General features: G+C 40.3%; 4 protein-coding genes across 8 annotated transcripts in view; 2 read left to right on the top strand and 2 right to left on the bottom strand.

Moving 5' to 3' along the window:
• marchf8 (membrane-associated ring finger (C3HC4) 8) overlaps positions 1 to 4,903 on the top strand; it is a 77,456-nt gene extending 72,553 nt beyond the window's left edge. Inside the window, exons 8-9 of one of the 2 annotated variants that reach the window (XM_027278501.1) lie at positions 91 to 105; positions 1,245 to 4,903. In XM_027278501.1, the coding sequence (XP_027134302.1) occupies positions 91 to 105; positions 1,245 to 1,549 (320 nt within the window). In that variant the 3' untranslated portion in view covers positions 1,550 to 4,903. The remainder of the gene's footprint in view (positions 1 to 90; positions 106 to 1,244) is intronic. The other variant, XM_010744807.3, reaches the window with a different exon arrangement.
• A 150-nt stretch (positions 4,904 to 5,053) lies between these two features.
• On the bottom strand, positions 5,054 to 10,937 carry alox5a (arachidonate 5-lipoxygenase a). The gene is given in 14 exon segments (NM_001303327.1): positions 5,054 to 5,439; positions 5,566 to 5,736; positions 6,058 to 6,158; positions 6,503 to 6,624; positions 6,802 to 6,980; positions 7,223 to 7,309; positions 7,393 to 7,596; positions 7,727 to 7,873; positions 7,980 to 8,152; positions 8,297 to 8,403; positions 9,042 to 9,164; positions 9,251 to 9,332; positions 9,432 to 9,630; positions 10,653 to 10,937. Coding segments are annotated over 14 exon segments (2,025 nt in total). The 5' UTR covers positions 10,803 to 10,937; the 3' UTR covers positions 5,054 to 5,259.
• A 764-nt stretch (positions 10,938 to 11,701) lies between these two features.
• Positions 11,702 to 20,072, bottom strand: slc25a16 (solute carrier family 25 member 16). Its single transcript, XM_019274876.2, has 10 exons — positions 19,761 to 20,072; positions 18,920 to 19,045; positions 18,448 to 18,540; positions 18,225 to 18,358; positions 17,986 to 18,049; positions 17,600 to 17,721; positions 17,407 to 17,473; positions 17,130 to 17,292; positions 16,915 to 16,983; positions 11,702 to 15,890 (listed from the first exon to the last, which is right to left on the bottom strand). Exons 2-10 carry the CDS (start codon positions 19,011 to 19,013, stop codon positions 15,734 to 15,736), a joined length of 963 nt encoding a protein of 320 aa, XP_019130421.1. The 5' UTR covers positions 19,014 to 19,045; positions 19,761 to 20,072; the 3' UTR covers positions 11,702 to 15,733.
• A 1,191-nt stretch (positions 20,073 to 21,263) lies between these two features.
• tet1 (tet methylcytosine dioxygenase 1) overlaps positions 21,264 to 25,602 on the top strand; it is a 28,272-nt gene continuing 23,933 nt past the window's right edge. Inside the window, exons 1-2 of one of the 4 annotated variants that reach the window (XM_019275269.2) lie at positions 21,264 to 21,912; positions 22,176 to 24,506. In XM_019275269.2, coding sequence (XP_019130814.2) covers positions 22,344 to 24,506 — 2,163 coding nt within the window. In that variant the 5' untranslated portion in view covers positions 21,264 to 21,912; positions 22,176 to 22,343. Of the gene's footprint in view, positions 21,913 to 22,175; positions 24,507 to 24,548; positions 25,051 to 25,602 lie in introns of those variants that run through there. The other 3 variants (XM_010744849.3, XM_027277467.1, XM_027277468.1) reach the window with 3 other exon arrangements.

Below are 25,602 nucleotides of genomic sequence, written 5' to 3' on the forward strand. Positions count from 1 at the left end.
TGTGATTACTTTCTGCGTTTTGCCTTTTCTATCATTCTGTTTGTGTGTCTTTGGTAATACATGATACTTACACTTTCTTTACTCATGCAGCCGGAAGAATCCCAGGTAAACATTTCAACTTTGACCTTTTGACTTTGAAATTTTCCCCCGTTTTCCCCTCCGTCAGCTTGTCTGTCTGCTGTATCCAGTTCTTTTTCCAATTGCACTTTATACCCCTTTCCTTCCCTTTTCCTTCCGCTTTTATTTCAGTATAAAAATATAATACTTAAAGGCTCTTAAAGGCTGGTTATATTTACTCCGCCTCACTGAATATTCCCGGCTAATGAACGCAGACAGACACAGTGTTCCTCGACTCTGTGTCTGTCTGCTGTGATTAATTTTCTGTTTTACTTTGCGACTGAGAGTTTTGATTAAAACAAACCTCAGACATATTCTCCCACAACAGGCAACACATACATCTTATTAAGTTAGATGTAGAGCACCAGATATCACTCTCCTTCTATACTGATTATACTATGTTTGCTTTGTTTGAACTGGTATTCTTCCCATTAAAATGTCCCCTCAGTTGTGGACCTTTTCTTCTGTGTGTTTATATCTTGCACTACCTGAAATGTAATAGCCAACATGAAAAGACTGATGGGTTGAAGGTCAGCTGTGTATTTTTAAAGATGATTTCTTTTGTTTTGGTTTTCGAAGATCCCATTTCTCTTTTGTTGTTGTTGTTGTTGTTGTTGTGGATGATGCTGCAGCTTGTTCTTGCCAAAATTGCCATTTTTTTCTTAGCTTTGTGTTTCAGGGTTTTTGCAATTTGTAGAAATGCTACAACTCCTTCAGAGGCCCATAGAAATGTTTTTTCATGGTTGAGAAGATTTTCTACACATTTTTGTTACGCCTGCTGTCGTGTTTTAGTTTTTCATCTTTTTAATTCCATGTTTATAGCAGTCATTTGTTTCTTTTCATCATATATAATTATCTAGGGGCATTTAATTGGACAGCAATATTGAAGAGATAAAATAAGGGTTTACTGTGCAGACATGAATTTGGGGGTGTTGTGGTTCATGGTCAACACCTGGTCCCTGCTCTACCAGAGCGCCTCCATTTTTTGCTCTTCATGTTGCTACATGCAGATTTTAAACCTGCTTGGGTTAGATGAATACACAATGTAATTATTTAGTTGTAAGTGCAGTCTGGTCTGTGCTTGACTCGTGCACATGTTTCTTTTCTTTCTGTCCTCTGTCCTGCAGGGATCCTGGAATGGCCTTTCTGGACCAAACTGGTGGTGGTGGCCATCGGCTTCACGGGTGGACTGGTGTTCATGTATGTCCAGTGCAAAGTCTACATCCACCTATGGAGGAGACTTAAGGCTTATAACAGGGTCATATATGTCCAGAACCGGCCAGACACATGTAAAAAGTTGGCGCTGGAGAAGCCGCCTCTCATGGAGCCAAGTCTGGAGAACAAGGAAGCTCTGGCCCCCACCCAGTCGGACACAAACTCCTCCCAGTACACAGAGACAGAGGACTACAGTATGGAGGTGCTTCATGTCTGACCACTCAGTCCATGCCATTTGTTGTCCTACGCAGACTACACCCACAAACAGGCCCTTAGTTGTTGAAATGCTTGGTGACTAAGGAACAACCAGACACTCCCTTTCTTCTGATCCTAGACGGACTCACTGTCCTCCTCCGGTCATCTTATATTCCCAAAACTCCACCCACAGAAACAGACAGACAGACCACGACTATCTTCTTCTATCCACACTCCTCCTGTCTGACCTTATTCCCCCCTCCACTCTTAGTCCACACTTTCTTTTCCCAGGACTGGACTGTTTTTACTGACTTCTGTAAATGTCTGAAGAGGCCTGAAGCATACACCTCTCCACACACACTTGTATGTACACCTCTGGGAGAGCAGGACTGAGACAAATAGACTCACAAACGGCTCTGGAGGTCTTCACGTTTCTGACGCGTGGTTTGTTTACTTGTGGGTTTGTTAGATTTGTTCGTTTTTACCTCCTGTGAGTCTTGGGCTAACCTGCCGTGGATCAGTATGTAGCGCCACGCATTGGATCTCTGGAACATTCCAGCTACTGCCATCTCTGTTGCTGTGGTCTATCAGCTCCGAGCTGGTCTGGATCCGACCAGGCCTTGATCTCGACATGCATCGAAGCACTTTTGTTTTTTAGTTCCCACAACAAATTCCTACTTGTCCTTTTGCTCCTCTTTTTTCTTTGTTTTTTGGTTTCTGATTATATTGTACATTGGGGAGAGCACACACAAACAAACTTGGATGTTTTGTTTTTTTTCTATTTTATTTGACCTTGCATTTCCTCATATGCACATATTCGTATATATTAACCCTCCCATGGATGACAAAAAAAGGAACTGGGGTTAAAACATAGAATCATGCTGAAAGAAACGTGTGTGTTTTTATTAAGAAAAAAAAAAAGACTTGAACTCGTCAGGTTCATCGCTCTAATGCAGATAATGGAAAATCCAGCCACATGACTCGTCTACCCCAACGTGAACTTTCTGAAGGCTTTGAGAATGTAAACTTTTCACAAAAAAAATAAATACATTAAAAAAAGAATAAAATATCAAAAAAAGAAGAAAAACAACAAAAAAACAAACTTTTTTTTACTGGTCACAGGAAATTGCAAGATAATTTCCATGTCTTGAGATCATTGTGCGAGAGCCTGTGGGCATAAACCGCGTCGCTCATGTTTTTCTATCATGCGAATGACACAGTATTTGCAGTGTGATATTCCATGTGCAGTTTTTAATATGTTTATTTGTTTGCTTAGTCACGGGAAATGCCTTGAGAAATCCACAGCTGCCTATTTTCAGGCTCATCTCACTCCCATTGTGCAGGCGGTGCATTGATTGACCCCAAATAGAAACCAGGCAGACTGTAACTGTGTGTATTCAAATTTGACTGCTCAGAATAAGTCATAGGAAATTTTGCTCTGCACGTCAGTATCACACATTTATGGTTATAAGATACAATGTTACAGGAAAGTTTCAAACCAGCAGAAGCATTTTTTTTTTTTGTGGAAACCTCTTTTTTCTTTCGGCCAGGTTCCCATCACATGGTGGAGGATGTCTATTTTAGTATTTAATCACAAGACATCACAATCACAAGTGTTTTTCTCACAACTGGCCTTATGTCACACATAACATCTTTTTTTTTCCCTGAAGAAGAAGAAGCACAGCTTAGAAGAAGCTTAGATACCAGATAACAGATACTGTGCAGCATCATTCATTGATGAGTTGACCGGAGCGCCACCTGCTGGTGCGGAGCTGAAGGTGCGGTCTGAGGTGGGCAGCAGTTGATTTCTCAGAGCGATGTGTTTTGGGCTTACAGTCATTGTAAGTGGTTTTGTGTATGTGAGAGCACAGCGATGCTAGGCTCATGTTGAGCCTCACAGCCATTCCGGCAACACACACACATTTTTAAAAACTTGTCTTTGATACCAGTATACTGTCTGTGAATAACAATGGTCCAACAACATACCTGTTAATTACTGCTCAGCAGCAGCAATAAACTAGATCCATGCTTTGTTTTTTGCAACAGTGCATACTGTACTTGTGTATATGCCCCACGGTGACTTGAGATCTGGAGTCTAATATAATTTTAATACATAATTTGAGCCGCGGGAGTCGTTGTATGTCAACTTGGATTAAGACGTAACAAGAAGCTTCGATACCCAAGAGGCTCAGTGCAATTAGACAGATAAAAAGTGCAATTACCCTTTTGTTGTTATTCTATTCTATAGTTATGTAATGGTGTTTAATGTCCTGGGTTGTCCTCTGGGTATAAAATGATTATTTCTTCATTTTGTGTTGTATTTATTTTAAAAAAGAAAACAGAGTACAATTTGTTCATTTAAAAACCCCTTTCATTAGTAATTTTATGCAACTTACACGTTTTTTCCCAGGCATAAATACCAGAAAAGACTTTCCCTCTTTGTTTTGCACTTTGTTATTTAGATAGTAGACTTGTAAAAAGCTTGTTTGACATTAATGTGAATATCTGCTCTTCCTTCTCACTTTTTAAATTGCTTCATGATTTTCTTTTGCAGAATATAGACATTTACGGAGGTGCATTGCATTCACTAGATAAGAAAAAAAAAAATAGACACCTTATCTCATGATTCCGATATCCTGATCTCGTTTATTACGAGAAAAGATCTCGTAATTATGAAAGAAATTTTCCAGTGAATGCAATGCGCTTTCGTAGACATTTAACCGCAGCATCAAATTGAAACATTTCTTAGTTTTCAGATTAAAAGATTAAAGATGGACTGTAGATTTTTTTTTTTTACTTTATGTTCTACTCATAGGAGCTGGCTCCTTTCATGAAGTCTGAGAGGTTTTGATGTAGTCCAGAAGAAGATTGAGGCCACTTTAGGACAATTTCAGGCAGTCATGTTCTTCTCTGAGAGCAGATTTTTACTTTTCTTACATTTCATTTTCTTTCACTTCCTTTGTGTCTCCATGACCACAAACTGATTTCTTCATTGTATAATCCTTTTGAGCAGGACATTGACTGAGAGGGAAAGGGCCTCACTGTCCCAGTATTTTAGGTTTAAGTCCGAACTTTCTTGTCTGTCTTTACCCTGTCACTACAACTTTTATCATGTCTGGGAATAGTGTAACTTGCATAAAGCTACATTTGTTTACTACTGACTGGACTTGAACATATATGACTGTTCCCTGTCTTATGATATCATTCCACAAGTTTGTCTGTGAATTTACTTTGAAATAGTAACTGTAAAGAATTTGGTAAAAGGTACTTATGTTTTTAAAAGAAATATTGATGTGTTTTCAGTTTAATTTCCCATTATTGAACAAAGTATGTAGAATTAAAAAGAACAACCAAATAAAAATTAAGTTACTTTTAAGGCTTTGTGTCTTTTTTTTATCTTTTTCAGTGAATACTCATGCACTCTGGATTGAAATGTTATGGTAAGTGGTGACGACAGACACTAGTACAAAATACTTAAAGGTTAATGTTGCATGGTGTTGGGTATTATGAGGAATGACACACTGCATCTATAAATGAAACATTTTAATTGGCAACTACAGTACATGCATTAGCATTATAACCAACCCATATAGTAGTATCAAAATCACACACTTGCATGACAAAGAGTTCTTTTTAACAGTGAATTTAGGCAGCTTGGTAACTTCATCAGAACTTCAATGCAAAATGTTAAGTAAGGACTTGATATCCCCCCAAAGAATGAGGTGTTATTCCTCAAACAGCCACACTGTTTGGGATTTTGTCAGGGGACATGTTGTAGTAAGGCAGCCTCTTTCCCTCGTTCCTCCTCTTGATGGAGCTGGTTATCTCTGCCAGCTGCTTCCTGAACTTCTCCATGGCCTCCTTCACTGGCTTCTCTATGAAGTGCTCATCAGGATACATGCCCAGGTACAGCTGCGGGGAGAAAGAGGAGACACGTCACTTTGTCTGGAGGTGCACTGCATGTTGAAGCAGAAGGAAACGTGTCTGTGTGTGTGCGTATGTATGCAAGTGATTGTCTGTGTGTATGTCTGTTTGCACCTCGTTCTCCTGGTACTGGCTGAGGGCCCAGACAGCCCCAAGGTGCCAGCTGGAGCGTCCGCGATCAGGGAGGCTCTCGATGATCAAGTTCACATCTGCCAAGCCCTTCTCTTTAGGTGGGGCCTTTCGCATGGTGGATGGAGCATTGGGGATCCAGGAACACCAGTCATACTACACAATGTAAAAGTTAAAAAGCTACTGTACTTATACCATGATGTATCAGTGTTAACTAATCTAATGATGTCATATAATAATATTATATCAGCTATACAGAGAACTGCAGAACCAGTATTGTTACATTTTGCCAATAAACTTAAGTAGGAATGAATGTTTGAATGAAGGAGTTTGACTTCTTGTGGAGTATTTTTGCACTGGTGTTCTGTTTAGTCGTGCATATGAGTACTTCCTCCACTAGTATGTACATGGGGGCACACACACAAACCATCTGTTGAAAAATATGGACAGGCAGGTTCCTGATAATCTATCACTCACCTGTCCGAAGTTGACCGCTGCATGCTGGGCTGAAGCAGTGAACACAACGACGGTCAGATACTCTATCAGCTCTGTACGTGTTTTCAGGGACTTGGGAAACTCTGCACAAAGTGAGTGTACAAAAAGCCACAAAGATCTTTGCACAATGCACTCAGGAGATGGAGAAATGCAGGACAGGACATTACAAGACTATAACAACACTGGTGATCAGTTTGTGAAACCATCAGACCCGTATAGCTTCTCTCTTCACCTTCAAACCATTTGTCTGTAATAGAACATGTTTGAATTTGTAATCTACTCTGTTCCCTGTTGTACCCATGTTTTCCAGGAAATCCAAAAGTAGTGAAATATTGAAGGAGAGTGAGCTGCTTCTCTCCTTGAAAAAAAATAAACTATGTATTGGTTAGAAAAACGACACAATAGGACATCTATATTGTGTACCCACCGCAGTGATCGAAGTCCTGCATACCGAAGCTGCACACATCTTTAATAAAGGCTTGGATCTCTTCATCTCCCTGCACCGCTTCATCGCTTTTGTAGTAAATATTCACCACATCAGACACAAAACTGCCAGAAGGAAAACAGAACAGCAGTCACACAGAGGAAAAATATTGCAACTTCTCTCACTTTGAAATTGTGTCACTTGTGTCACCAGGCCTTGATTTTTTGTTTTGTCTCCTCCCTCAAACACACAATTATTCATTAGTGCTGTTTATAAAACCTTTAAAAAAAAAGGGATCTAACCCCATGGTGGCCTCCCACACTAGGTAGCCGTCATCTCTGTAGAAGTAGGTGGGCAGGTCCTCCTTCTTGTCCACACCACGAGCCTTGATGGCATCCGGGAAGCACAAAGACCTGAAGGTCAGAGTCTTCACGGCCCTCTGGACCAACTGGACATGACCACCTCCACCTGTTGCGTTTGCCTTGATGAGGATGGAGAAGATACAGCATCATCATGTGTCATTCATTATTCCTGCAGCAGATCATGCTTTTGTTCTCCTACACCAAGTATGGAAGAAGTTTAATGCTTTTTTTGGGAACATTATTTCCTCGTAAACTTTTTTTAAAAATCTTTTTTTATCTCTTTTTCTGTCTCATTTAATTTTAACAGTCAACCGCTTTTCTTTCTCACTCCTCCTCGGTCTTCCTCTTCTGCACAACTTACTTTGTCAAAGATGCCACACTCACAGATGAGCTGCTCTCTAGCCTTGGTGTTGATAGCGATGGTAAAGCGAATGTGTGGGATAAGTAGCTGGGAGAAAGAACATCAATACATAAATCAATTAACCAATCAATCAGTCAAATAATCAATCAACGAATGAGTAAGAGTTTTACCTTATACACGGGGTGAACAGCAGGGAGCTGCCTGTACATGGCAACAGCAAACACCTCTGTCATCAGATGTGTCTTGAGCAGGTGTGTGATCGTCTGGTGGTGCTGAAAGTCAGCCGAGCGGACCCAGATCTTAGCTAACAGCCAGTCATACTGACCATCGGTGGGCAGGAAGATCGGGTTGTCTTCACCTGGAGTCTGGCCAAGCTGGTAAAAAAAGGAGGATGAAGAAAAAGCAGGAAAGGGGAGAATCATTCATACTGAAATGTCACCAAGAAAAAGGAGATTTTTCCCTCATGGTGTACCACACACTCGCTGTTCCTCAACATCACTGTACCTGTATGGCTATGGGCATGATTTTGTTCTTTGCAGTCTTGTAGAGCAGACAGATTGGAGCTTCCACATACTGCAGTGTGCACGGGTCTGTGCTGTTAGGAGTGATGCCATCTAACACCTCGTAGTCTACTATGTAGATGTTACCTGCCTGGGGCCAGAACATGCATGTACATCAGTGGGAGAATTAAAGAGACACAAAACTTTGTTTTAATGAAGTTGAATAGATTCACAAAAACAGACATAATGATGTCTACCTGGATTTCTTGCTCGAGAGTCAGATCTCTCTCCAGGCTGACAGAGACCATCTCATGAGTGACAGGAAACTTGTCAGGAAGTTTGGTGCACTTTCGGATTACTACTGGGTTGCAACCATTCAGAAACTGATATCCAAACATGAAGTCTTCCTTCCAGTGTTGCATCACATACTCTGTATGGCATAGCATGATATAACATGACGTAACATGGCATGACATGACATAACATGACATAATACAGTGTAACGTAATGCGACATGATGTAACATGACGTAACATGACATGACATGACATTACATACAGTAAGTGAGGCTGACCTGAGATTGTGTTTTTAATTCTGACAAAGATTTTCTCAAAGTCACTGAAGTCATTCCAGGAGGACTGGAACATGTGCATGAACTGGTTCACGAACAGGTTCTCTATTCTGGGAATTAATGGTTATCATCATTATCATCCTCATCATTCTTATACTTACACTTATTCACATCAAAAAGATTAAAGTATCTGAAATTAGATGCATTTTCATGTAATGTGTTGTAATATGAAAATTAGGCACGATGCTGTAAATGTAGTTGTGATTTTTGCAGCACAGCAAAGCAGCCTGAAGTGCAAATGTATTTCAACAATTTCTGCCCACAAAGATGCCGAAAATTCAGTGACTATCAGAGGCTCACTGTGAAAAACTATATGACTCATTTCCCTTCTCAACCACTCAATTTCATAGACCATATATTATCCTGCATCACTTTCAAAGGCGTGACATTTTCTGCCATTCTTAGCTTTGTTCAGAACTACTGCAGGATCCCAACATGATGTTTTTTTGTTTGTGTGTCTATGTGGAATCTCACGCGCCTGAATAAAAGCCCCAATGCAAATGACCCTGATAATAAACACACAATGACGCCTCTGTTTTTTCCATGTATCCCTAGGTACAGAAAATAGAAGCTGTTATCATATCAGCATGAAAGCTTTGCTTTGAAAAACACCTTAGAGGTTAAAGATCCACTGTCCTCACACGTAATGTAAAACTGATTATTGATTACTACAGCAGGGAGTACGTACGCCTTACTGTAGTTCAGTACAAAGTCCACTCCCTTCTCACTGTCAAACTGGATGTCCCGTGGCAATTCGCTGTGCCTGTTGGCATCAATGCTCATAGGAAAGCCTGGCTGCCACTCCTTCCATCTATAAACAACAGTAGAGTTATTAGTGAGCATCCTCAGCCTCCAGGAACTTAAATAAAAAAAACTGCATGTGTAGGCTGAACTTTCCTGTAGGTTTTTCTCCTCGTGTCCAGCTCTTTTTGCCTGTGCTGCTTGACCTGGCTGGTCTTGTCATCCTGAGGCAGGTGTGCTACAATAGACACAGGACAAAGTGAGGGATGGAGCAGAGTTTTTCTTTTTTTTTTAAAGCTTGTGTTTCTGCACTGCAGACTCTGACTGATGACTCTACCTTTTCCTTCCCGCAGCACCACTTCCTTGTCATCCACCAGCCAGCGGAAGCAGGGAAACTCCACATAGTCACCAGATGGGGTCTTGACTGTGATGTACCTGCAGTACCAGTCATCATGCACCCAGTATTTCTTCTTCTCAATCTTCACCAACACAATGTCACCCAGCTCCTCCGCGACCTTCACATTATAGGAGTCCACCTGCAATTTAGTGAGCGGCTAAATAAATATCCAGTATGTGCTGGAAAAACAGTGTCATTTACTGAGTCAGGTGGTTATTATTAGTTTTGTCTCATCACAAGCATGATCCTCAAAGAGCCTCTGAATGACCTGGCATCAGTCTATCTCTCAGACAGGCTAAGATATTAGATATATACCTAGTAGGTCCCTCAGATCCTCTGCAGGTGGACTCCTAGTTGTAGAACCTCAACATAAACACACAGGGCAACAGGTAGCCCCTAAAATTGTAATAAAATATTTGTATCTTTTCCTTATGAAATTATTGTGACAATGTGATTTATTCTTGATAGATAAAGTGTATCTTCACAAAACTTTATTGATCAATCTCTTTCTGACAAATCACAGTGAAAATGAAACCACAATTAACCTGACATGAGCTAACCTAACATGAGGAAAAAATTCAAAACAAGTTGGACAAGGTTGTAGAATACCGACATACAGTCTTTTTTCAGTCTTAAACTCAAATCTTAATCGTTAGACTCATACAAAACAAAACAAAAATTCCACACCTCATCCTGCATATTACTTTTTTTTGGACATGCCTTTCCATAGTTTTGATCTCAGCTTTTCAGATTTATATCTTTTTTCTTTCTTGTGAGACACAACGTGAAGTATGCTATAGAAATTAGTTTTTCTAACTTTTCTTATATCTATATATGACAGTGTGTCACTTAACTTGATCAGTGGAGAATAAACAAGCGGCTGCAATTTAATTAGGAAAGACTAAATTAAACCGAATGTAACTCAATAGCTGTATAATAGAAAAGATAACAAACCTGCTATCTGAACTTCATCATCATTTATCTTATTTTAGAGATCCTAAATGAAAAATGGCTGCTAATATTTCCATAGTTTTCTCCTTTTCTTTTATCTTTTATCTCAATAATAGTTACTGATGCTCATCATTCATCATTAAAAAAAAAAATGCATGTAAATGACACACAGTTGTCCTCACAGCTCTACAGCAGTGTAACATCACTTACCGCCCCCCTCTCAAAGTCATTATACAGAGGTTTGTCCAGCAGTGTTCTCTCACTGCATCGCTCCGTGCCCACCAGTGTAATGTAGATATAGTCATCCGTCCCTGCAAACCACTGGCTCCCCGTGGAAACAGTCACTGTGTAAGATGGCATGGTGGTCACACAAGATGAAAATGACTCCAAAAACCCTCTAAAGATAAAGAAATCTGCAGAAAAAGTAAATGTAAATCTTGCTCAGTTTCCTGCAACCAATTTCCTCATTTCCCCTGTACAACACCTAAAAAGTATGAAACCTGACAGGACAGGGAGTTGCAAGACACAGACAAGCTCTTCCCCCTCAGTAATATGAGTAATCTCCACCCTCATACTCTAAACGAGGTCACAATATAATACCACTGTCCGTCTATATGTGTTATCAGTGGTGATTTGTGGAATACGATCTCAGGAGTCGATCTCAAACAAATTTTCTTTGTCTGAAAACACCACTGTCATGTGAACTTATAAACAATGATTAAAATGGATTATTGCATTGCAGACAAAAACAGAATGACAGAGTTTTGATTTGGTTAGTCTTACTGTATTTAACCGATGATATGAGAATGAAACATATCAAGGAACATGCGAGCAAACGTCTTTTACACATCACATTTACCAGTCAAATCAGTATGTGACATCGAACAACAACGGGCAGTGTATTCCAGTTTGCAAATGCAAATGCGTCTGTGGTTTTCCAGATGAAACTGTGACACCAATATTAACTGGGGTTCGTACGTGAGAAACTCAAAGTGGGCAATGGAAGGTGACATAATTCAGATACATAGAACATGTACAAACAGAGAAAATAAAACTGACAAACATAAAACATAACATAACATAACATAACATAACATTTTTAAAAAAGACAGTCACTCTCAAATGCACCTTCAGTCAGTCAGTCACTAAACACAGCCTGATGAAGTAGCAAAGCATACGACTACATACATTTGCATGTGTTCCTTGTACATAATTATCTGCTCTAGTGAGCAGCATGAATGGCATTTTTCCAAACCTTCCCAAAAAAAACAGCAATAAACAGTGAAAGATCATGTATTAACTAAACACAGGCAACAAGAGAGCAGCAAATGAAAGCTTTTATACACAGCAGCACTGCAGATGGATGAATGGCGCCATAAAGAGCTGAAAATGACATTTTGTTTCCCAAATGGTAGCTGCCACTTATCACCAGTGAGTGTGTGATTATACTCTTAAGTCCAGGCAGGTAGGCACAGTTTGATACATTTAATTTATTGTTACATACACATTACAGTCAAGAGTTACACTGAAGACTCTTATTTTCTTGCACTTTGGAGAATTATATGTTCAGAGATTTTTGTTCAACAACACTTGCACACACACAAGGCATCCACTTGTGTGGAGCGATTTCTAATTATTAGATGAACGAAACGAAATGTGATCTTGATATCTTTTCATGTATACGTTGGGATCATACGTTTTTAGCTCTGACAAAGTGTTCTTGTACTGGCTGATGGGTGGCAACTGAGGAGCTGCTAAAAGATGACGCCCCACCTCTTCCACAGTAAAAAGCTTTCAAAGTGTTCAGTAGTCTGTCTGAATTCTCGTTATATGTGTTTCAATATTTAAAGGCAGTAGTTCTGAATCTGGGGGTCTGGACCACAATGGGTCACCTGATGAAACTCAGCAGTCACAATGTGATTAAAGACAAACTTAACACCTGCTTCAAAAATTAAATAAATACATTTGAACTCTGATTCATACTACTACCTCCTCACAGTTTCCTCTGACTTCTGCTTTTTGCTGTGAAACATTAGGTAATTTGAACTCTTCCAACCTTAAAATGAGACAAGTTTAGATGGTAAAAAAAATAAGTTGGACGTAGTGGGGTCACAAGCCAAAAGGATTGGAAACTGTTCTAAGGCATCTGCATCCACCCCCCAGCATTCATATACAACGATCTAAAAGCTGCGGCATGAACTGAAGCACGTGGGAAAACACATTAATCCCCCTTAAGTAAGACATCAAATGCAGAGAAAGGCAACAGGCTGAAAAAATGACAATGTGTGTACAACAAACTGATGACATTCATGCAAACACAGTGGCAGTGACTTTGACTCAGTAATTAATGTTACCTTCCTGGGTCAATAATTACCAGCAACCACAGAGTAGTTCCAGTGTGTTTTCAAAAAACACTACATAAACTGAATTGTGCTCACTATCTAACACTTCAACAACTTGTTTAAGTTAAGTAAAACATAAGAAAATATTAAGATCCTAATTTGACTTGACTCTGATAAGAGATGTATGAAATCTGTATGAATGTTGTATGTCTGGTGGTAAACAAAACAGTCTACTGCATATTCAATGCTGCCACCCAGTGGCAACAGGTTGCTAAATCAATAAATACAAAGAAAAAGCTACAGTGACAAAGTGCAAATTTCTCCTGAGTCCCTTCAGACATCTCAGACCTACAACCCCAGTTCCAACGAAGTTGGGACGTTGTGTAAAACGTAATAAAAAAAAAACAGAATACAATGATTTGCAAATCATTTTGAAACTGATGGCAGCAACACATCTCAAAAAAGTTGGGACAGGGGCAACAAAAGGCTGGAAAAGTTTACGGCACAACTCAAAAACAACTGGCGGAGCATTTGAAAGTTAATTAGGTTAATTGGAAACAGGTCAGTATAAAAGAAGCATTTCAGAGAGGTAGAGCCTCTCAGATGTAAAGATGGGCAGAGGTTCATCAATCTGCGACAAACTACGTCTAAAAATGGTGTAACAAAGGACAAGGTCAATGGTGAAAACTGGATGCTCATGATCTTCGGGCCCTCAGACGACACTGGATTAGAAACAGGCATGATTCTCGACTGGAAATCAGTGCATGGTTTCAGGAACACTTCCAGAAATCACTGTCTATAAACACAGTTCGTTGTGCAATCCACAAATGCAAGTTAAAGCTGCATCATGCAAAGAGGAAGTCATATGTGAACACTATCCAGAAATGCTGCCGTCTTCTCTGGGCCAAAGCTCATTTAGAATGGTCTGAGGAAAAAAAAATCAATCAAATATTTAAATTATTTTTGTAAACCATGGGCACTTTTCCCTGTCCACTAAAAAGGAGAAGGACCATCCAGCTTGTTATCAGCGGACAGTTCAAAAGCCTGCATCTCTGATGGTATGGGGTTGTATTAGTGCCTATGTCGTCAGCAGCTTACACATCTGGAAAGGTACCATCAATGCTGAAAAGTACACAGAGTTTTTAGAGCAACATATGCTCGCATCCAGACAATGTATCTCTCAGGGGAGGCCTCGCATATTTCAGCAAGACAATGCTAAACCACATACTGGATCCTTCACAACATCATAGCTTTGCAGGAAAAGAGTACGGGTGCTGAACAGTCCAGACCTTTCACCAATAGAAAACATTTGGTGCATCATAAAACAAAAAATCCAGCAACGAAGGCCCAGGACTGTTGAGAAGTTAGAATCCTGCATTAGACAAGAAAGGGACAACATTCTTCTCCCAAAACTCGAAGTGAACTTCACAGACATATACAGACAGTCGTTAAAAGACGAGGGGGTGCTGCACAATGGTGAACATCGCTCTGTCCCAACTTTTTTGAGATGTGTTGCTGCCATCAATTTGAAAATGAGCTAATATTTTCCATGATAAAATGTTTCATTTTTCATTTTCTATTGGGAATAAAATATGGGTTTGTGAGATTCGCAAATCGTTGCATTCTGTTTTTATTTACATTTTACACAACGTCCCAACTTCATTGGAATTGGGGTTGTACATCCATATTGTATCAAAATGCAGACATCCTAAAAACACAAAATCAAAATATTCAATAGCATCAAATCTACAGATCAAACACATGAATGCACATTAAGCTGATTATATATTACTGAAAATATAGTTATGTATATTATATTCCATTTCTGCCAATAGATTACCCAAAAATTTCCACTCTGGACCTTTAACCAACATAAATAAAACAACTGAAAATACACACTGAAAGTGTGTCACCTGCATCTTTAAGAAAAAAAAAAAAAACAAGTTAACGGTTTAATTTTGATTTTAGATTCATGTAAAGGACTAACTAAATGAGAAACTAGTCGCACTGTACATTTAAAGATACGCCGAGCCCTGAAAAAACAAAACATCAAAGTGATCTGATTATTTGAAATTAAATTCTAGCCAGTCAAACCTTTTATCACCAAGTCTGTAAGAAGAAAAAGACACAAAACGATGAAGCAAATGTGCAGCTGCAGAAAAGAGCGCAGTTTTGAGGGATGACATCAATGAGGTGCACTGGCACAATTTAACGTGATTCGATACAACAGCTCTACAGTGAATTTTACTCTTATGAAGCTTAACAAAAACTGGAAAATTATAAACTTCGTAAAAGTAGAATTCATGTATTTGATTACATTAGACTGTACAGGTGTACCTCATGAAGTGGACGGTGAGTGTGCTATATCACTGAGTTGCCTCCTCTGTAAAGAAACTAATTTGAAGCTAACTGACTGTAAATTAAAGCTGTTTCCGATTGAAAATCATTAAAACAGGCCATGAAATAGACACAAAAAGACATGTGAGAATGTGGACATCTGTGTTTTCTGTGTAAACGAGGGGGTTTCTACACAATTACTGGGTTGTGGTTGTGTTAACCAGCAATGTTGTTAAAGAACATATCATTGCCCCAAGCCATCCAACTGACTAGACCAAATGTAATGCTGCCTTGGTGTAACCATGGAGACATTGACAAAGGAGTTGCACATATTCAAGCCACATGTCGTGAGTAAATCCTCTCGTTTGAGGTGGCGAGTCCAAAAAAAAAAGGAAGTAAGAGAGAGAGAAACAGACGTGGTGTGCCTCACTGACTGTCTGATATCCAGTTTCCCTTTTCAGCATTAACCGACGTCCCCGGTGCCTTCAGTGAATTCAGGAAAAAGGCAATTCCCAGTGAGATCACTCTACGAAGGAAGCATCGAGGACGATCTGCTTGATGACTCGGAGCGCACAAGCACGGGTACAGACTTGGGCGGTATAAAAACAGCGACTAGTTCAGGTGGAGGACCTGCTTCATGAACTCGTAGGTGGTAAAGGCCACGGCCTGGGAGGGGACACAGCGGATGTAGTTGAGAGAAAGGCCTCGGTACAATCCCTTCTTGATGCCGTACTTGTTGTATACATACGTCAGGGTCTTGCTCAGTGATCTGTTTGGGTGCAAGACAAGAAATTATACACTTTTTAGAACAACAGAAAAAAAAATAGTTCAACATTTTTTTAATCAGCTCAGCAGAGATTTCTATCAACTATGTTGAGCTTGGAAAGAAGTATTAAATCATGCAGTTTTTTTTTTTACTGTGATCCGAACCTTGTGAATGCATTCTTAAATATCAAGGGAATGCAGATAACACATGAACAATGAGCAGTATCTGAACTGGCATGTGAACTTGTAAAGGTATGAATGGTATGTTGCTGTAGTTTTACAGTTCAGTTTCTATTGCACTCCTTAAAGTTTTTGGGCTTTAACATTTTATCCAATATAAACAGCCCCACCAACCTCTGGAATTTTCTCTCCGGTTTTAAGCAACCACTTTATCAAAATTACAAACCCAAATGTGGATTCAAATATTTTAAGAGCAAACTCCTCACTTAATGTCCAAACCACTTGTATTCCAACTTGCAGACCTTCCTTGTGCTTTTTTTAGGGATACAGGGACCTAACATTATTTGATAAGGAACAATATTATGGAGAGTGCAGAACAACTTGCCTGAGGTTTTAAACAACTCCAGTCAGTTAAAGATGCACTAACAACTTCTTCATATTTAGATCAGGTGTGAGTACCAATTAGCTCTGTCGCTAGGGCACTTAACCTATCACTTATGAAATTATGAAGTTAATGAGCACTGTGTTTTGTGAGCTGTTTTTGTCTCTATTATTACCCACGTGATCACAGTACACAATCATTTTTCCTTCATTTATCTCATAAGATTTCACTGCAAAACTTCAAGATCAAACCAGACGACATGAAAACAAAAAAAACATACTGGAGCGACTGTTTGTTTCTTTCTTTGTTCACAACACATCACAACCATATTTTTAGTGATACTAGACAATCCAATGGCAAAATATTAGTCTCATCTTTAAGTACACTGCACATGCTCACAGGTGTAGTACTGCAGTACATCACGTCCTAACAGAATATGAAGAGTAGGAACATTTGTGATACTTACGTGCATTTCTCAGAGTCAGGAAGCACAGCTCCTAACTGCATTCTTCTCCTCGCCACATCCAAGGGGTACCTAGTGAGAACAAACACAATGTGACACATCAACCAACAATAAATCTGTGAAATCAATAACATACTCCAGCCAGGCGCGTTGTCAGCTCATCATTTATGTGAATCTCTAGCTTGAGGCTTGTTGGCTTCTTCCCCGAAAGCACTTACGAGATTGTCTGAGCAATGGCTCCAGCAACTCCTCCGCAGAGCAGGTTAACTTGGGGTTTCAGGATGAGGACGTCAGGGTTATCTGAGGAGGGGCGTCCCACCGTCTCTGGGAAGTGCTTCAAGCCGAGGCTCTTCAGCGTGCCAAAGGTGAAGAATGAGAAACCTGCAGGATGAAAGAGGGTGGGGGACAAAGAGTCACGCATACATATGTGAAGGAGAACATCTTGTGTTGTTCTGCACAATCAATCAATCTATGCAAAATAATCACAACAGTCACCTGCATAAGGAGCCATCCCAATCAGTGTTGGAGTAAGTCCTCTGTAGAAGCCCGAGACACCCCCCTCCTTTACAAAAAAGAAAAACAGGTCTGATTGAATAAGGTAGACACACCATAGATTTGATTTTTAGATGTTTTAATGACTACAAAGTTTGTAAAAACTGTATTGCGTGTCTGAAAAGTTGAACCTTACCTTAAGGTAGATGGTGTGGAAGGCATTTGCAATTCCAGTGTAGCGATGCTCTCCTGTCACCTGGAAGGCCAGTCGGGCTCTGATCACATCCAGAGGGTAGGTGCATATCACTGCAGTCATCCCTGAAAACACACAATATGTTTTCTTTTAACACTAACAAACACACAATAAAAAAGGCATGACACTTTACTTGTATCATGGGTGAAAGTCGTCTATGAATGTAAACATCGTTTGTGACTCAAGAGGAAAAAAAAAAAAAAAGCGATGAGCACTTTGCTAATAATCAATACATTTACATGAGATAAGTTAGAGGCAGGGTTTTTTAATGCCAGTACAGTACACGATATCCAACTGGTACTGACTTATCAGTGAGAAAGATAACTTACCTGCCATAGATCCTGCCATGAGGCGGTGGATGTGTCCAGAAATCCCAATCTGTTTACTTAACAGCTGTAAAGTGAATATGACCAGCAGCAGCAGAAGCAGGAAGGAAACAAATGATAGTTTCAATAATAAAACAATGTACAAAACTTCCACAGTGATCAACTGTAGTAGAATGGCTCAGAAGCAATAAACATACATCGTGAGTTTTACTAAACCCCAGTGTTACTCTGTAATACTGTACCTTTTTATAACTGTCAAAGGCCATAAACTGGATGGCTCCATAAGGAAATATCCTGACCATCATTGCCCCATTACCCTTGTACAAGCCAAGGAAGCCTTCTTTCTTTGGGACAGCTTTGAGAGTGGCAAACACGCCTGCGAAGAGAAAGCAGAAGTTTCACTTATGTGGCCCAAACAGCAACAAACACCGATTCACTGTCCGTGTTTGTCTGCTGATGTTTTACCGAGATGTTTGTAATGAGGGTTCTGGGCTTGAAGAAGAATCTTGACTCTGTCCAGAGGAGCAATGGTGGTTTTGGCACAGCATCCTGCTACACCTGAACAAAAAGGAAATAGGAAATGGCATCAACACATTTATTAATAAATATGCAACTTTTCATGCAGCAGACAGTTCTTTTTATTATTTATCCTGAGTGAATCTGGCAATGAAACATCGTCATCATTTCCAGAGTATTCTGATTTTTCAGTACAACATGATGAGTTTCAGTGATTTATGAATTCTGCTCTTCTGTCATTTGAATTTGTGTATGCTGCACTTTGGTCCTTGTTTGACTGAATTCATGGTGTCTTGTAAACTCATGCAGCCAATAAGAGTGCCAACCTAGAAAAAGACAAAGATCAGCCACTGTTCAAATTCTACTTTAAGTACATCGTAGGCCTGAAACTGAGGGAACAAACTGCTGAGTCAGATCCTACCTCCAGCTACAAAGGAGCGAAGCCAGTAGTAGTCCCTCTTGGCAGGGGTGCTGCTTATGGCAGGAGGTGTGGAGACCGCAGCCTCCGATGTCATCCTTCCTGCTCAGGAATCTGCCACATTCATGACTGTGCGATACAGGAATAATAGTGTAAATGCACATGTGATTAAAAACATGCAGCTACTGGTTTAAGGCAACGTCATCATCCTGGCAAATATCTCTAGGAACAAACCAGACAGTTTGTTTACACTCTTTTGGATGATGCCGTCATATGACAACAATTAATTTATCTTAATTTTACTAAAAGGCAGTAATATATTTTTCTAAACTGTAAATTAGTTTTACAGTCTAGTTGTGGAAAAAAGGTCTTTTACGTTGACAAATACACATCACATGACCAGGAAGTCCATTTAGCATGAGCAGGTGGCACTGAGAAGATCATGATCTGAGGTCTCCTGCAGTTGCCTGCTTGATCAGTATGAATGATGCATGCATGCATGTATTATAATGTATTATTACTGGTTTATAGTTGAGGAGTTAAATTGTGTCTGAATAAAAGTCTGTAATGTGAATTTGTTTTGGAAACATGTTGATGCTGACTAAATGAAATGATTATAAATGATGATGATTATTACAGGTGCATGTAACTCTTAATTTGTAAAAGAAAATACTGAGTTTATGGCACTTTCCACGCTTGCGCATTGGATATTTTAAAACACATGAAAGTCTTGATGTATGCAACTTAAGTCTGGTTGATAAGTCATGACTTGTAGCTAGGTAGCTAGGTAGATTTAGAGATAACAACACACCACACCCATGTGCATGCTAAAAAGATTACTTACAGGATTTCAACAGAGTGAGCAAAGTGTTGAAATATGTTCAACTAATCTGCTTCTCCTTCGCTCTTGCCGTCCCGTTTCCTCGATGTAATCCTCAAAACGTGGCGTTAACATGGACACCGGCTTGGCAGCTGCTGTGCTTGACAAAAACAGGCAAAGATTGTCTTAATGAATGAAACTGAGACACTTAGGATGAACCATCACACGTCGTCGTGCCCTTCGCCCGGAGATGACTGACAGGGACTGGCCGAAAACAGTCGCGCGTTGATGGCGCACATTGACGTCAGCCGAGGGGAGGCGGTGCTCCACAATGTCACACACTAACGTCACGTTTATGACCGCTGAGCTTCATTTATATCATTTTATATTAACAACATATAGATCACTACATCGTTTTTAGTTCAAACGTGATAATGTAATTATTATAATGTGAAAAGTTTCATGTTCTAACACATTATAACATAATATATTTTGTGAAAGTGAAACGTTATAACAGTAAATAATCACGTTATAACAATACATAACAATACATAACAATGCATAATCGTGTTATAACAACACATAATCACGTTATAACAATACATAACAACACATAATCATGTTATAACGTTTTTATGTGTAAAGTATGGAAGTGTATTGCTGCCATGCCAGACAAATAAAAATGTGTCAGTATCACGTTTTTTCTATGTTTTTGTTCAAATGTCATAATGTATTCTTATAATGTGAAAAGTTTCATGTTCTAACACATTATAACATAATATATTTTGTATTTTTGTGTTATAACAATAATAATAATATGAGGGAGGTGTTGGGTAGCATTAAGTGTTATGAGGTTATTGTCTCCTTTGTTTTGTGTTTTTTTTAATTGTTTCCGTTCGTGCATGTGTGTATTGTATTAAGTGTATATGTAGATTTTATTTTTTGTTTTTTTGTCTGTTTTGTAATACAAAGTCAGGAATATATTTTATTTATCTATAAGTATCAGGTAAACAAGTTGCAAGAAAGCTTGGTATTGTCATTCATTATTTAAAGAGAAGGGATGGGAGTTTATAGGTTATTCTTCCTCTCACTCCTTTCCGAATATGTATTTCTATGTTTAAATGTGTTGCCTTACTTTTCTTTTTCTGTTTTGTTTGAATATTCGAAATAAACACTCAAATCAATCAATATATAATCACGTTATAACGACACATAATCATGTTATGACGTTTTTATGTGAAGCTTTTTCAGGTTATAACAATACATTATTATGTTACAGTTATTAGGCCAAACTTCTCACGTTATAACGTTATACTGATACATTTTATTATTATTATTATTATTATTATCATTATTATTATTAATTATTATTATATATTATTTTTCTTATGTATTATTATTATTATCATTATTATTATTATTATTATTATTATTATTATCATCATCATTTAGTCTGTCGTGTCACTAAAGCACACAGTTGGACAGCTGGACTGTAAACTCCGCTCCGGGTTTTCTCCTCCGCTCCTCCCTCTAGTGCCGACGACGAGGTTTTTGGCCAGAGGCGTCTGGTGGAGGGAGAGTGAGCGGGGCTTCCCTGAATGGACTGACATAAGAGGGATTTACATTTTTAACGGGTGTCGTGCTCCGTGAAAAAACAAATAACCACACGGTGCATGATTTATTTAAAAAAAAAAAAAAACAACAACAACAACTATTGCGCTCGGTGTTTGCTCATGTCGCTGCTTGTATCATGTCCATGTGTCATCGTCGTGAGAGGATTGAACTTGCCAGCAGTCTATATTTGCCGAGGAGGGAAACCAATACAAGGTCTCGCTGTCTCGCTGGAGCGGAGTATTATTAGCAGTTCAGACAGTGCAACTGTCTCTCTCTGGTATGTAAAGCATTTCTGCCGTAAACGTGTGAAATAAAAAACCTCTCCTGCTACGAAACAGCATATATCTTCTTCACGGCGCTTTAAATGACAGCGGTCAAGTGCAGGAATAATAACAAACAGGGACGTTGAAGGCGTTTTTTTTTTTTTTTCTACACGGTAATAAACCCCCTCTTCCGCCAGTCAGAAAGACGAAAACAGGATCCGACCTCCGGCCAGAGCCCACTCCTCAACACGCCTGCCCTTTAAACTGTTAAAGCCGCCTTAACCACACAGGAAGCTATGGTATTTGTTTTTCTATTTCCTCTCATTTTATAACATCTTTATGGAAAAAAATGTTATATAATGTAAAGGGGCATTGGAATTTGACGTCAACCTTGGAGCACTTAGTCGTCCGAGTAGATATTTCAGGCGGGGCAAAAGTGTCCAACACACAAAAGTTGGGAACAACAATATAGATTTTTCTTCATAGCTGATGTTTTTGAGTGTTTCTACTGCGCTAATAGTTTGTTGTAAATGCATTTAAAAGTGTTTTTCCTCTTTTACAGATCATGCACAGCAACTACACAATAAGGACAGCGTCATAATTTACATTTCAACAACAAGATTTTAAAAAAAAAAGAAAAAAGGAACAACAACCGTGTAAAAGCAAAAGATAAACATTCGACTGGCTCCCATGCTGGCTGCCAGAAATCCTCGCCTCCACACCTTCAGTCATGCCTGCTACAACCAAATCCACCAGGAGACAGACACCTGCTCAGAGGAAAAATAGCCAGAAAGTCATCAGCGCCAAGAGGCAAACCTACAACTCGAATAAACCCAGAGGAAGAGCCACAGAGAAAACACCCGCAGAACCCAAAAAGGTTACAGCCAGGGGCCAGGCGCAGTCAGGCCGAAGCCCCCGTGGAAGAGGGGTTAGTGGGTCTGCTGGTCAGGGCACTGGGAGGTCTCCTGGCACAGTAAACCATGCTCTAAATGTAACAGGACCTGTGAGGCTTAGACGGCTGAGCATACCGGCAGACCCCCTAGGGCGAAGGAAGTCCCTGCGGGGCACACAGGTGTCTGTTACTCCCTTTAAACCTCCTAAACCTTGCAAAGGTGGGGAAAACAGCAGAGGGAGCGCAAGGAGAGGAGCCGCATCACAGCAGGCAAACACAAGAAAGCAGCCGTCAAGCACCAGCATCAACGATACAACTCCTGACGAGGAAGATGAGAAACTGGATCCATGTGATTTGGAAGAGAATTTTCCAGTTTCTCTAAAAACTGAGTTTGAAAGCATCAAAGATAAAAGTCTAGGAGTCAACAATGCTAAAGAGGGCAGCCCTCTTAAAGCGGATTCACCACCATGTAATGACACACTGGATGACTGTGTGCAGGGCAGCTGTGACAGCACTACAACCCAACAAGACAAAACGACTGTCAGCCATAACAAAGAAGGTGACATCAGGTGTGTGATCGAGGCCCCTGTGTGTGATGATGTTGTTGATGGACAGCTACAACTCTGCAGTGACAGAAGTAAAGATAACCCCCCTGAACCCTCTGCGCTAACGAGTATTGACTCAGCGGGGGTGCAGGGTGGCAGCGACGGGGAGGACATTTCATTTGTCCTTGGAAATAAGCTTGATCATCTTGCCGGTGATGGTAAGCAAGATGATGGGTGTACTGTCCAACCAGAGGAAGGTAACAGGTTGGACTCGAAAGAGAAAAGGACAGAAGAACGAGTGATAGTTGTTACTGAGAGAAAGGAGAAGCTAAATCATGAGAGGGGAGAGAGTTCAGAGGCAGAGAAAGCAGTTGAGAGACAAAATGAGACAACGGGAGAGATGGAGGAGATGATCGTGGGTAACTGTGAGGGAGGAGACAGAGGGAAAAAGGAGGAGAATGATGTTTCCATCAACTTTGCTGACTCCCACCCCAGCAGTCCAGCGCCTCACCCTCCAAATCCACCTCACTCTAAAAATGGACTGACAGCACAGTTAGAGTCACCTGCAAGTGTGCTACCTGTCTCCAACACAGCTACCTCAAATCCCACCAAAGCCCCCTCCACCTCAGAGTCACCTGAGCTAGATGTTCTGAGCCAGGGTAAGACAGACATGCAACCTACTACTCATGGTGCTAAACCTCAACTCCTAGGGTCCTCAGCTGTCGCTGAAACTGCCCCGATGTTGCAAACTGTCTTAGTAAAAAGAAATACACCAGTTATTATCCGTAGTGACTCCCTCAAATCTAGGAGCTCGGGGGATTCAACACAGGGGGAACCACACCTACTGCTAAGCCCAGAGATTCCATCTCCTCAGGGAGAAAGACAAGCTTGCACACCAGCAAAGACACAGACCAAAGATAGTGAATCCAATCGAGAGCCATTGGAGCGCCTCGACCAGAAGGAGTCATCTTCGCTGTCACTGTCGCTAGTTCCCCAGCTGAACACCGATGCCCTTAGAGCTGAGTGTGAATCAAACCTCAGCGAGGGCAGTGTTGCGATAGCGGTGTCAGAGCCGGACTCAGTGCCAAAGATCTTGACTCCTTATCTGGACAGTAGCTCCACCTTTTCTTGCAGCTCAGAAAGCACCCGCTCCTCTTTTTCTTTTGACACTGAATCAGAGGCAGGGTATGGAGAACCCAGCCCCTCTATCCTACCTGGATCCTGGGGGACAGAGGCAGCCTGCTTGCCCTCCTGGACTGCTCGGAAACCGCATAGGAAGGAGAGGAAAAAGCGGAGCAGGTGTGGGATGTGTGAGCCGTGCCTGAGGAAGGTCAGCTGTGGCCAGTGTAGTTGCTGCCTCAACCGCAGGACTGGCCACCAGATCTGTAAGCTGAGGAAGTGTGTGGAACTGAAGAGGAGAAGACCTTCATCTCCACTCACTCTCTCTGCCGCACAGGTAAGGCTTAAATTACACTGCATGAACTTTAATTACATTTAATAGCAACATATTACTGGTGGGTTTTTTTTATCACAGTCAGGTATTCAGTTCATTCCCACATGGAGGTAAATTTAGACAATGATTTGAGTAGGAATCCACCGAAGATCCACAAACAGCTGATAAACGTAAACGCCTCAGAAAAGATCAGTAAATACTGTCTGACTGCATCTCTTTTGATGTCCGAGGTTTCCCAGCCGCCCACTGGTAGCAGCGATGATCGAAGGTTGAATGAGCCAAACAGTTGAAGGTTTCGCTTTCACATTGCGATTCACTTTTTTTTTCTTTCCTTTTTTTTTACGGTTGGCTTCAACGGATTCCGTGCGCTAACTTCGTGTTGTCTTCCTGTTAAGTGTTATGTTGAGTTATAAAAGGAGAAGTGTGTGTATGTGTGTGTGTAGAGAACAGAGATATCAGGTGTGAAAAGGCATACGCAAGTTAGTCGTTGATGATGCCCCGTGGTAGAGAGGAAGGTGCTGTCACATGAGGAGCTCAGCATGTGCTTGTGAGTATGTGTTTGGTGTGTGTGTGTGCCATCCATCGTGCAAGCAGGAGAATAAGCTATTTTATGGGCTGCTCATGGCGACTGTGTGTATGCCTGTGTGTGGATGAGTATGGGTATGTAATTAAAGCCAATTTGAGCTGGATGTTTGTGCACAGTGGCACTGAATGGCATTGTGAAAGCATAGTTTAGGAAAAGTAACGCAATGAACACCCAAGACCAGTCAATTTTAAAGGGGCTATAATAAATATTTCTGTGACCGGTCACTCATAGGTATGAACTTTGCGAGAATGATCTGCTGAATCTGCAGCTCCCTTTGACAGATGCAGTTAGCGACTAGTTGGTGATCATAGTGTAGCATTTAGCAGTAAAAGAGACATATATATCCCTCAGGAGTTGGTAGAGACCAAATACAAAGCTAAAAATTAGTGAATATTGGATTAACAGTCACCAGGGAGACAGAAACATGACTCCAAATTAATGATAATATTGCTCTGTAACTGCTAAATGTGTAAATAAGGAACTTAAATGGTCTGAACATTGTATTCACAACAT

Source organism: Larimichthys crocea, chromosome III, assembly GCF_000972845.2.
Source record: "Larimichthys crocea isolate SSNF chromosome III, L_crocea_2.0, whole genome shotgun sequence".
Lineage (NCBI taxonomy): Eukaryota > Metazoa > Chordata > Actinopteri > Sciaenidae > Larimichthys > Larimichthys crocea.